General features: G+C 43.7%; 1 protein-coding gene across 9 annotated transcripts in view; it reads left to right on the top strand.

The window, feature by feature from the left end:
• Window positions 1–13,452, top strand: part of LOC147609401 (arginine biosynthesis protein ArgJ family) — a 146,434-nt gene that overhangs the window by 82,272 nt on the left and 50,710 nt on the right. For 8 of the 9 annotated variants that reach the window (XR_015264225.1, XR_015264223.1, XR_015264224.1 and 5 more), the window contains exons 3-7: window positions 2,000–2,123; window positions 2,432–2,505; window positions 3,733–3,777; window positions 3,903–3,953; window positions 4,731–4,799. Coding sequence is in view for 5 of the 9 variants with exons in the window: in XM_086787468.1 (XP_086643594.1) it covers window positions 2,000–2,123; window positions 2,432–2,505; window positions 3,733–3,777; window positions 3,903–3,953; window positions 4,731–4,799 (363 nt within the window). In the remaining 4 variants the exon portion in view is untranslated. The remainder of the gene's footprint in view (window positions 1–1,999; window positions 2,124–2,431; window positions 2,506–3,732; window positions 3,778–3,902; window positions 3,954–4,730; window positions 4,800–13,452) is intronic. The other variant, XM_086787467.1, reaches the window with a different exon arrangement.

The following is a 13,452-nucleotide window of genomic DNA, read 5'->3' as shown; positions in this document are numbered from 1 at the left end:
CATGTGGGACAGAGGGTTTGCTGCGGATCATCCGTGAGAGCATGAGAATCTGAGGCCTCTCTATCTGAGACCATGTGGAGGTGGCGAGCCCAGGTGCCCATACTACTGTAGCATACATCAAAGCATGGGTGACTAGAGAGAGAAATGAAATGATATATTTACGTCTCTAAGAGGCCATAGTGGCCTATGAGACCAAAACTCAGAGTACATCTGAAGTTAATGTCTCATCAAAGAGAACAACTAAATGAGCTCCGAATCATGCGGGCAATCATCATAATCAGTGGTCTCTCCATTTGCTTCCATCCCTCATCTGTGATGTATACTGGGCCCCCAAATTGGAGCTCCGTACAGGTGGGTTGGTGTGACAAGCATATCAAATAGCCACAATTTGGTGTGTGGCTCCTGAAACTGTATGTGTGCACACTGCCTCTCAAGTGCCCCCAAGGCTGCATGCCCTCGAGCTAATCTAGCTGATGCTGCCTCCTTCAGGGAGAAACGCGGTCCTGTGAAAGTAACTCCCAAGTAGACATATGACCTGACGTACTCTTTCGGCTCCCCTCGGAAAGTGAACTGAGGCTCTGATCTTGTCACCCATGTCTGTGTGGTAATAAACACCATAACCTTGGTTTTCCCAAGGTTCATTGTCAGATCTCTATCCGCACAGAAAGCGTGTAATGCATCCAGGTCTCTTTGTAATCCCTCCGGAGAGTCTGAGATTAGAACAATATCATCAGCATATAACAAGATGGGTATCAACACCCCTGCCAGGCATGCCCCTGGGCCTCCCAATCTGTCTACATAATCAGAGATTGCATCAATGTATAGTCCAAAGAGGGTGGGCGATAGCGGGCATCCTTGCTTCACCCCTATCGTGCTGGTCACCCTATCAGATAGTCCGCTTGGAGCTCGGACTCTGCCAGTCACAGACTCATACAAAGCATATATCCCCCACTGCATATCCTCGGGTACCTCAATGTCATGCAATCTGTGCATAAGCCTGGCACGTGGTACGGTATCGAAGGCTTTGCGGAAGTCCTGAAAGCAGCAGTATATCCTTCTCTTCTGTGCCCTGCCCTCTTCAATAAGTGCCCGAAGTGTCAGTATGTGATCCAAGGTAGTAAATCGTCTCCTGAAGCCAGCCTGTCCATGTGCTCGATGACCATGCCTCTCTGTCCATCTACTCAACTCCGACTCCAATATAGAGCCATATAATTTGGCCAAGTAATGACCAATCATGATCGTCCTGTAGTTGCCTGGTACCATGGGGTCCCCACTCTTAAAGAGTGGTACAATGATATGCTCTGTCCAGCTTGTCGGGAAACCCTCACAAATGGCACGATTAAACACATGTACGATGAGCGGAGCCAAAGTGTCTCGTGCATATGAGAAGTGCTCTTCAACTAGCCCATCATGATCCTGTGCCTTTCCATTCTGTAACCTGTCTATCGCATCTAGCACCATCCGCATAGTAAAAAAGGTGCTGCTAGCCGGTCTAGCTCCCAGTGGAGGGGGGGTGGGGGGCTGTCCTGGTGCATCATATAGCTCTCTAGCATAAGTATGCCATGCCTCAGGTGCAGTAATCAGAGAGAGCGAGAGAGACAGAGAGATTTTGATGTAGTTGCCTGGTACCATGGGGTCCCCACTCTTAAAGAGTGGTACAATGATATGCTCTGTCCAGCTTGTCGGGAAACCCTCACAAATGGCACGATTAAACACATGTACGATGAGCGGAGCCAAAGTGTCTCGTGCATATGAGAAGTGCTCTTCAACTAGCCCATCATGATCCTGTGCCTTTCCATTCTGTAACCTGTCTATCGCATCTAGCACCATCCGCATAGTAAAAAAGGTGCTGCTAGCCGGTCTAGCTCCCAGTGGAGGGGGGGTGGGGGGCTGTCCTGGTGCATCATATAGCTCTCTAGCATAAGTATGCCATGCCTCAGGTGCAGTAATCAGAGAGAGCGAGAGAGACAGAGAGATTTTGATATGTTGTGTTTTGTAGATTCCTGGAGGAGTCACAGCAGCAGAGGGATTCAAAGCATCTGGAATGTATGGTGGACTTAGAGCTTCAAGCAAGAAACCCGATCTTGCGCTAGTCCTTTGCAATGTGGATGCAGTTGTTGCAGGTCAATGCCTCTCTTAAATTGACTCTTGTTTTCTGGCTGTTCGTTGCTTTTAGAATCTTCTTGAAAGCTTAAATAGGAAGTTTACGCCTATGGTTCTCAAGATAAAATGTGGTTGTCAGTCATCTACTTTGCATGGTTTTGATGCGTCTGTAGAACAATACACAACCAGATTGCACATGGGTCTAGCTTGTGGTATTGACAAGTCTTTTACTAGAGTTCTTGTCTAATGCCAATGTGTTTGTTGCAGCCAACTTGCAGGAAGTTTAGAAAGGAACAGGCTTTTAACTGCACTTTTGAAAAATGTGCAGGAACATTCACCACAAACTTGATGGCAGCAGCACCTGTTCTATTTTGCAAGAAGATACTGGAGGAGTCACACACAGTGAGTCATTTAAAAAGGCTGTCCTTAATCTTGAGTGTCTGTGTTGACTGCACGGTGGAGGAGAGGAGTGGAGGATGCATTGAATTGGGGGGGGGGGGATTTAAGTTTATAAGAGAATCACTATGCTGGTTGGTGGGGCTGGTTAGCCCTGTCTGAACCCCTATGTGGTTGGGCATGAGGGCCATAAGTGGCTAAACATCTTATGGACGACCTGATGGTGCTCCACCTGGAGCTCTCAAAAGCGTTTTGGGGCTGTCCAGCATGTCCTCCTTGTGCCTGATGCCGTCTGGTTCTTTGCTAGGCTCTGATCTGCCCTGCACCTATTGTACGATGCCCTGTTTGCAGTCTGGCCCTTTTTACATGTTTAGATTGGTGCTGGCTTGGTGTCCAAACCAGGATGCGGGATTTTGAACTGTTTAAACTGGCTTCTGAACGAGGGGAAACCTTAAGATCCTATCTAGACTGACTGTTGACCTGCCCCCAATTGGGGATCGGATGATTAAGAACTAAAAATTGCCTAGCTATTTATAGGCTCATAGATTCCCCTAAATGGTGTCTTATGCTAGTGCCCTAGAACTACCCTAAACTTGCTGTCAAATCAGAGATAAGCCATGTCCACGTGTTTGCTGTGACAGTGGTTATAGTGAACCACTTATGAAGCCCAATACTGATGATGTAGGTGGTCTTTCAACTGGTAATTGGTTTATGCCTATTGCTGTGGTAAAGATACCTGCACAACTCTTTAACATTGAGCATTAGACCACTTTACTGTCCGGGAACATGGTGAGCTTATTCATAACTTGTCCCTTTCTCAGAAGGTATAGTTTGCAGGTCTAGTGTCAGACAGACAGCCTCAATCAGGGATGAGCTGCCCTGTGAAACAGCCGGGGTCAGGTCCACTCAGCGGGGCAAGTGATGGGTGGGCTGTGTGGACAACGACAGGGAATGGCAAAATGACCTACGACAGGGAAGTGAATTTGGATTGGAGAAAGAAAGATATATTTTTGTCTGCGGAAGGCCAAAATGACCTACGAGACCAAAAAAGTACAATTTGTAGTAGAAGATGCAAAAAATATCCCATTAAATGCTATTGTTACAAAGCAATGGAAAACTGATTGTTACATGACCTCTAACCTTACATCTAGGCATATAATTGTCTTACAATTTTTCTTAAGAAGGATCTTCATAGGTTATTTCCTTAAATCTTGCACAATTACTTTTCACCAGGCCCGTGCTGTGCTAGTCAATGCAGGACAGGCAAATGCAGCTACGGTATGTCGTCACCTTGTCATCATCATAATAAACTGTCTGCTACCGTTTCCTGAAGTCTACTTCCCATGACTCAAAAACTTTAGTTTTTAGCTCATTGTATATTGAAATAGTTTTTTGGAATGCAGGGTGATGTGGGTTATCAGGATACGCTGGATTGTGCAGGAGCCCTGGCAAAGGTTATCGCAGTTTTTTCTTATTAATCTAGAAATCTCGTGTTGCAATTATGCATACTGCTGGTTCATCAGAAGTTATGACTTTTAAAGCTTGACATTTTTTGAGTCAATTCAGCATTGCATTTGGAGTTGCATAGAGTCACTAATAAACTGGTGTTCGGTGGCCTGACTCATTGACAGCTTCAAGACTGACATGCTTTATATCACTTGGGGCTCTATTGCTTGGTTAGTCCAGTCTGGTTCACAGCTCTCTTATGAGGGAAGAAATTCAGACCCAGCCCTGAAGGTTCATGGAGGGGGGGCTCATAGATGCACTTTGGGGCATGTTCCAAGCTCACATTTTGTACCCTCTGTGGCCACACTTATTAGAAAATCATTGGGGGGATTGCATCCTGGTAGATTTGGAAGGCCAGATGCATAAGAGTCTGTAGATGGTTCTTGGATCTTTTATACTCAGGTGATATGCATCATTTGGGCAGATATTATACATACTTTTATCATCACATGGGGACTCATTGAAGGACTTTCCAGCTAAGCACAAGCTAGGTGCACTCCTTTCATGATGGAATGCTAACTAAGAATTTCTTTTTCCTTCGAGTCCCTCGGGACTTTGTTGGAACCATCAATTCCCAGAGTGGCTGCACACACTGTGCCTTCTGGGATGATGCTTGACTGGCCTTTTGATGTGGCCTTGAATACTCCTTCCCGTAAAGGAAGTCTCATTCCTCGCAAAAAAAGCTTGATAGTTTTAGAGCTTTAGTTTTTGTTTGGTTATTGCAGATCCTTGAGGTGCCCCTCGAAGCTGTGCTGATTGAATCCACGGGCGTCATTGGACATAGAATAAAGAAGGCAAGTTGACATAACATTGGCTCTGACCATAGGCTTTTTATTTTTGGGTCATAGCATCTCACACATGAGAGGAGACTGTTTTTTTTATAGGTCTACTTTCAGTCTTTACATTAATAGGAAGTATATTGTTTATCAGCTTTTAATCATGCCACTTATCATAGGAAGTATATTTTTGGGTCATAGCACACATGAGAGGAGACTGTTTTTTTTATAGGTCTACTTTCAGTCTTTACATTAATAGGAAGTATATTGTTTATCAGCTTTTAATTATGCTACTTATCATAGGGGTGTTAAATATCTCTTAAAAACTACACACTTTTTTTTTTTTGGGTAAAACCAATTGAAATTGCATTATATCATAAATGTACAAAGGGGTTTGACATAAAGAGGATGTTTAAACCCTAGAACTTAAAAACAGTAGTAAAAAAGTTCTATGCAAGAGACATGAAGATCACCCTCGTGACAGGCATCATACAAAGACTGCCTCAGTGAGGATCTAAAGGACTCATATGAATGAGACAGTGGCTGACCCAAGAAAGCATAATTATGCTGCATCCATATAATCCATAGTGCCCAATATTGAACCAAAGAGAGGAACAAGGAAAACTCTGAGAGGGAATGTGAAGATCTGCCAAATAGCCAAAAGAATTTCCCGAATATCTGTCCCGGAAAGCGAAGATGCAAATAACCTGAAATTCTGTCCAAAAGCAACTTTGAGTGAGGACATAGCCATAGCAAGTGAGGAACTGTCTCAAACTGATACGAACATCGGAGACAAGCAGAGGACGCTATCCCTCTTTTGACTAATTTAACTCCCACCGAAAGCGCACCAACCATGCATCTCCATAAAAATAACCTTTGTTGTAAAGGTAATTTACTTGCCCATAGTAGTTTGAGATTACACCTCCACCAAGAAAGAGATTTGTGCAGATGCCAAAGGGAGTTGGCATGAGTTGCAATCCAAGGGCGTGGCAAAATAGACCTGTAGACCTTCATAGAAGCCAAAGCATGAAGAGGGAGAGGATGATTAGCAGAAACTGAAGATTGCAAAGTCCAATCCCTTAGTCTGTCCCTTTGAGCAAGAGGAGGAACAGGGAGGAATGGATGTAACAAATGATCAAGCTTCCTCTAGATGAATCTATGATGCATACCGAGTGAGTATCTACGAGATGCCTCCGGGAATGATAAAAAATGTCCCTGATCATTGATCACATCTTCCACCTTCCTTATGCCCAGCTTCATAAGATTGTAAGCTCTGATGGGCTCCTGAAGAGCTAATGGAGTGATAAAAACAGCACTCCAATGAAGACTTTCCTGGCGTAAAGAGTTGGAAGAATGCTCATTATCAGGAGACCATTTAAGTGAGGATAAAACCTGTTTCCAATCTTGCAACAAAGAAGTGGAAAGGGGACAGCTTGGAATTCTCCCTTGAAATTTTCCCAAGACTACCTCCCAAAGATGAGTGATCCAGTTGCCATACACCGATGATTTCATAGTAGAGCACATGGTTGCTAACATAATGGCCCAGGGCTGTTGTTGGGAAAAAAAAGTAGTAAGCAGAGTTGCCTTATGGGCAAGCATGTAATATCTGAGATTGAGAATGTTAAGACCACCATGCATCTTGGGGGAGCATACAAAATCCATTTTCAGTAATCGCAAAGCTTTCACATGTGACTTAGTCTTCCATAACAATTCCATTGCCTGGGACATGAAGGCTGAAATATCCCTGGGAGACCAGTGAAGCAAAGCTAAGTAAAACTGGACATATGCCATGAGAATAGATTGGACTATCCGAAGTCTAACATGTAGCGGCCATGTGGGAATTTTCCAATATTCCAACTTGTCGTGAGAAATATGAGTCATCGGCATATGCCTGTGCTATAAGAGGAGGAATGCTCAATCCATGAATATGTCCATGCGTCGTAAGAGAGTCCATATGCAAGAGCAATGGGTGAGTAGCAATTGCATTTAATAGAGCACTGAGAGGACAGCCTTGACGCACGGATCTGGTCAACTTCCAAGCCTGTGATAAATGATTACCAAGGATGCATTGAGAAGTGGACTCAGAATATAACCAATATATGATGTGTACCAACTTAGGACCAAAGCCCATCTTGGACATGATGAGAGAAATAAAATCCCAATGAATCGTGTCAAAGGCTTTGGCCACATCCACTTGCATAATCAACACATCTTGTTGAGTATATTTTGCATATTCAATGGCAATCAATGCATTGGAAATGTTATCCTGTATTTGCCGTCTGGGCAAAAAAACCATATTGACGAGGATGGAGTGCATGACTCAATGCTCCAGATATCCGGTGAACAATCATCTTTGCAACAAGTTTATAAATAACCGGCATGAGTGTGATTGGCCTCCAGTCAGACATATGTTGGCATAGACTTTTCTTAGGGATTAGTTGAACAATGCCATGCTTCCATGAAGAAGGAAGACAGCCTTCCTGCCATGCCATGTTAATCATCTGCAAGAGGACATCCTTGAGGTCTTCCCAAAAAGCCAGGTAAAATTCCACTGAAAGACCATCCCAACCCGGAGACTTGGATTTACCAAGATGATGCAAGGCCTCCTCCAATTCTGTTTCAGTGAAAGGTAGCTCAAATCGAGCTGCATTCTTAGTGTGGATAACTGGAGAGACATGTTGTACAAATTGTTGCGTAGCTTGACGTACCTGAGAAGATGGCTGATGTACCCCAGAAAACAAATTCTGAAAATGAAGGAGACATACATGCTGTAGTCCAGACATAGTGTCAGTCGAGGAACCATCTGAAAGCCTCACTCTTTATATGGATTGTTTCCTTCTGTGAGCATGCAAGTTTCGGAAAAAAGATTTAGAGGAACAGCCTTTGTCCAACAGTGGCTTCACTCTTGCCCGAATCTTCCATTTTTGGAGTTTTCGATGATCATTTAATTTGAGTAGAGAGTGAGCATGAGAGAGGGAATCCATCTCTTGAAAAGAGAGCTGCCTGCAATGACTAAATATTGTGAGTGATTGAGTCATTGTTTTTGCCCAAGAAACTTGGGTTCTCCATTCAGCCATGTACCAAACACCATAGTCCTGTATGGCTGCTTGAATTCTGCACACAAAACTTTCCCATGCATAATTAATATCCTCCTGTGCATGAGAGAAGAGAGGGTGTATGGCAGCCCGGATCATGTGCTGGAACTGTTGATGTAGAAGATAAGCATTATTGACATGTAGCAGCCTGCTACTTCGAGAATTCAGGTCATCACAAGGCATACCAAATGTCAGAGACAACCAAAGAGGAGCATGGTCGGACATCCTGAGAGAATGATCAACAGATAGATGACACGTGAATCCATCAAACTGGCATGCATTCAGTAAGTACCATCGATCTAACCTGGCCCAATATTCACAGAGAGCATTATGATGAAAAGTGTATCCCGGTATTGTGTTATGTATGGATATCCAGAGATCTCTTGCATGTAATGAGGATAACATGTCCTCCCAAGATTGCTTTTCAGAAGGGAGCATGTGACTTTTATGAGAAGTATTATCTTGTGGCTGAGGGGAATTATTAAAATCCCCACATATAAAAGCATTTGACAGCCAGGGGTATTTAGCCAGAGAGTCTGACATACGAGCCCTGAGAGCTGAGGTATGTGATGCATATACCGAAGCAAACCCATAGATCTCCCCATTAATCATGGTTTGGAGCACCATCCATCTGCCATTAGGATCGTTGAAAGTCAAAAGTGGATGCAAGTCATGTTTGACCAGTATGCATACTCTAGAGAATTTTGCCATGCCTGCATAGAATATGTCATATCCGGCAAAAGAAGACCAGCAAGGGAGTGCTGATTATGCTCTTGCAAACACACCACATCCGGATGCAATGTATGTACATAGTGCCAAAAAAGCCTCCACCTATTAGCATTACAAAGACCTTGTACATTGAAGGAAAAACATTTGATTGAAGCAAACATAGCAAGGGGTATGTACAAAGCAGGTCAAGGCAGCAAGTAACAGAGCTAGGCAGCCATAGGCTGCAAATCCTCATGCTCTAAATAAGTGAGTACAGGGTTGGCATCATCTGACTCGCAAATTGGTATGCCCTTTTTCAGCACATCAACCCATAATCTTGAGGCAGGAGAATCAGCTGAAGCAGAGGTTTGACCGGGAGAGGGAGTGGGGGCATCCCAATGACGAGATTGAAGAGGCCTGGTTGAAGATAAGAGCAGCTTCCTGGGTGGTTGTAAAGCTTCTTTGACCGAGGCATCCAACTCTTTCATTTTTGCTTTGCCTTTATCCTTTCCCTTGGACAAGCTGGGCTGAATCTGATTAGTGGTCTTTGCATTCCTTCCTTGAAGATAATCAGCATTCTTGATGCCTTGACCTTCAAACTTAGTAGATGGCTGAGAGACAGGGGGAGGTATGGCATTGGGAGGAGGCTGATGCAACACCATCGGACACTGAGAAGCAAGGTGTCCAAACTTATGACAGGAAGCAAGCACCTGCAAAGACTCCCCATTTTAATTCAAAATACTTTTCCCCCAGATGAATTCCCTCAACCTCTACTGCAATAGAGGGAGGGGTGGGGATGTCAGTGTCCCAGAGAATGCAAAATCTGTTTCGATTGCCTGTAGGCCGAGGGGGGCATATGACCTGGCCAAGAGATGAGGCTAAGCCCGGAAGTTCATCATGCATGTAGTCAGGGAAATTTACCACCTCCACCCATACTGGGCAATGATGTCTGATCAAACTCTGATAATCTTTATTGGGAGACCAAGGCATAGCGTGCACCATTTGTCTGCCAAAGAAGAGGGGAGAGCATTCAAGGAGCTTTTGCTTATAAGATGCATCTGTAAGATGGACCTCATAAAACCCTCGCGAAGCAAAATAAACACCTTCCACAAAACAGCCCCCCAGCAACGCTTTGATCCATTGGGCCACATCATTCGCGGAGGGAAGTTTGCCGGGGAAGAAGATGATGACTGCCGTCTGACACAATTTCTTTAGCGGGGTAATCAGGGAGGGCAGCTTGAGCTTGTACTTAACTGTAGGAACAGGTAAGGCCCATTCATTCCGACTGTGCTGAAATTCTTCTTGCAACACATCATAAACATACTGAGCCTCGTTGGGGTCAAACCCAGAATTAAAGGGATTGTCAGTCTACCGTCTTTTTGCATCAGCAGGCCTATCCTTCCGGGCATACGCTTTAGGTAGAGGATCTTGAGACATTGATAAAGGGGAAACAAAAGGCGGGCTATGATATAAGGGGGGAAATTCAATAGGCTGAGGCAAAACAGAAGAAAAGAACCCAAGTGCTGAAGTGTAAAAGGGCCAGTGCTGGGATAATATAGGCTGGATTTGCCGGGGTAGAACGAGTAGGGGAGCGGGTTGGAAAAAGTACAGGCGTGAGGGAAAAAACAGAAGCAAAGGGAAGCGGGGGTTATTCCAGAACAAGGCGCAAAGGAGCAGTGCTGGAAAAAGACGCGCAGCTGATGACGGGGGCGGCCAGGAAAGGGCGACGGGCTTGGCGTAGCAGGTCGGCTTGACAGGCAGGTCTGGGCAGCGGTGCTCCTTGCAGCAGCTTAAAAACTACACACACACACACACACTTTTTTTTTTTTGTAAAACCAGTTGAAATTGCATTATATCATAAATGTACAAGAGGGTTTGACATCAAGAGGATGTCTAAACCCTAGAACTTAAAAAACAGCAGTAAAAAAGTTCTATGCAAGATCAGGGCAGTGCTCAAGAAAAGAGCCTATGCCCTATCCATCAGAAACAGTAAAAGAAAAGCTGAACACAAGAAACATCCAAATCTTCCTCATGCACGGCATCATATAAGGACTGCCACAACGAGGCTCGGAAGAACTCATAAGGGTGCTGAAGGGGTGAATTCAGATATGCATGATTTCGCTGTAGCCAGAGGGTCCATAAGGCCCAGTATCTGATCCAATGGAAGAAAAGAGAATAGTGTGACAAAGAAGCTGATAACGTGCCAAACATCTAGAAAAACGTGTAGAACCTGTGTGCAGGAAATCTGAGAGATAAAAAATAGGAGATCTTGTCGAGAAGGTCTCTGGAATATGAACAAGACCACAATAAATGCGGAATACTCTCAGTAGTATGATGACATCTTGGACAAAGAGGAGAGGCAATCCTTCTTTGAGCCAATTTCACTCCCACTGGAAAATACTGACAATGCATCTCCAGAGAAAGAGTCTCTGCTTCAATGGCATTTTCAACTTCCATATCAATGTCAGTTTTGCTTTCCACCAAGCTAAAGACTTATCCAGATGCCAAAGAGAATTAGCATGCTGAGCAATCCATGGAGGAGGTAATATCAATCGATAAGCCTGTATAGAAGTCAATAGATGCAAAGGTTGAGAGGATAATCTTGAACTTGAAGACTGAAGATGCCAATCTTGAAGCCTGTCTCTTACATCCAATGTTGGAATCGGAATGAAAGGGTGTAAGAGATCTGCAATAGCTTTCCATATAGATCTATGATGCATCCCAAGATTGTATTGTTGGCATGCTGCCGGAAAAGAAAGAATTTGCCCTCGAGTATCTACCACATCGTCAATGAACCGGATGTCCAACTTCATAAGATTGTAAGCTCTGATTGGTTGTTGTACAGCAAAGGGAGAGTAAAAAACAGCACTCCAATGTATGCTTTCCATTTGAAGCGAGGAAGCTATAGAAGCAGGATGGGGAGACCATTTGATGCGAGAGAGCACTTTCTTCCAATCCTGAATCAGGGAAGTAGAAAACGGACAACCAGGGATTTTACCTTGAAATTTGCCAAGTACTACTTCCGATGGATCAACTAACCAACGACCATAAGCATTTGTGCGCATCTGACCACACAAAATTGCCAACATGATAGACCAAGGCTGCTCTTGTTGAAAAAAGGTTTTGAGCATAGTGATCTTTCTTGCCAGCACATGAAATTTGATGTTTATAATATTCAAACCACCATGCATTCTTGGCGAGCAAAGCAGGTCCATTTTGAGCAACCTTAAAGCTTTTTTATGAAGCTTAGTTTTCCAAAAAATCTCCATGGCATCAGACATAAAAGAAGAAAGATCTCGAGATGACCAATGTAAGAGAGGAAGGTAGAACTGGACATAAGCCAGAACAATGGACTGAACAATTCGAAGCCGTACATGCAATGGCCAAGTGGAGATCTTTCAATATTCTAATTTGTCCTGAATTTTGTTTAGCACCCAAGATATTTGTTGCTTATTTCTGATTTTCCAGCCAATGGGATAGCCCAAATGTCTTACTATGCTTTCCGGATAAATAATCTGGCCGGGCCACAGGATAGCATGCCAGTCACAATGCTTGAGAGGTAAGAGTTTTGATTTCTGAAAATTAATTTTTAGACCAGCTGCCAACCGAAAATCTGAAAGAGTATCCATCAATAGACGAAGCTCCAAGGGACTGTTCTTTGGCATGAAGAATGAATCATCTGCATAAGCCTGTGCAATGAAAGGCCATGAACCAGAAATCTGAAGCCCCTCTAACTGTCTAGTATCAACCAGATGATCCATATAAAGAAGCAAAGGATGCGAAGCAATAGCATAGAACAGAGCACTGAGAGGGCATCCCTGTCGAACTGATCGTTCTAGAGTCCAAGACTCAGACAAATGTTTCCCTATAAAGCATTGAGCAGTGGAATCTGAGTAAAGCCAATATATGACATTAACTAGCTTTGGCCCAAAACCAAGTTTAGACATGATTTGAGAAACATAATCCCACTGTACCGTATCAAATGCTTTTGCCACATCCACCTGCATGACCGAGACATCTTGAGCAGAGTATTTTGCATATTCCATTGCAATGAGAGTATTGGAGATATTATCATGTATATGCCTTCTTGGAACAAAACCATATTGCTTGGGATGAAGTCCATCATGAAGGATATCCTTTATCCGGTGTACCAACATTTTAGCAATAAGTTTATATATAACAGGCATCAAAGTGATAGGCCTCCAGTCATCCATTGTCTCACACAGAGGTTTTTTGGGCAGAAGCTTAACCAGGCCATGCTTCCAAGCTGAGGGAAGATGTTGATGCTGCCAGGCTACATTAATGAGCTTCAAGATTGGACCCTTCAATTCAGCCCAGAAGGCTACAAAAAATTCAACCGTCAAACCATCCCAACCTGGGGATTTATGTTTACCCAAATGCTTGAGGGCTTCATCCAATTCAGTATCTGAAAAGGACATTTCCAGCATTGAAGCTTTTTGCAAAGAAACAATAGGAGAAACAAGCTCAATAAATCTGCTCCGAGCCAATGCAGCCTGAGGTGTAGAAGAAGATGGTAGAGAAAAAAGAAGCTGAAAATGATCGAGACATTGTTTTTCTAGCTGCGATAAAGTCTGGGTCCAAAGACGGTTTCCTGACTCTCATGATAGATTGACTTTGTCTGTATGTGTGTAAGTTTCGAAAGAAAGATTTCGAGGAGCAGCCCTTATCTAGCATAGGTTTAACTCTAGCCCTTGTCTGCCATTTAAAAAGCTTGCGTTTATCATTAGCATCAATTATGGAAGAAGCACAAGACAATGAATTCTGTTCAGAAGCAGAAAGAGACCTTTGATGGCTTATCTGTACCAAGTACTGCTTGTATGATTTTGCCCACTGGATATGCTATCTGG

The sequence above is a fragment of the Cibotium barometz genome, chromosome 51, assembly GCF_041138505.1.
Source record: "Cibotium barometz isolate CiBa-2024 chromosome 51, ASM4113850v1, whole genome shotgun sequence".
Taxonomy (NCBI): Eukaryota; Viridiplantae; Streptophyta; class Polypodiopsida; order Cyatheales; family Cibotiaceae; genus Cibotium; species Cibotium barometz.
Note: the sequence above shows the minus strand (reverse complement) of the source record. Positions and strands in the feature narration are given on the sequence as shown.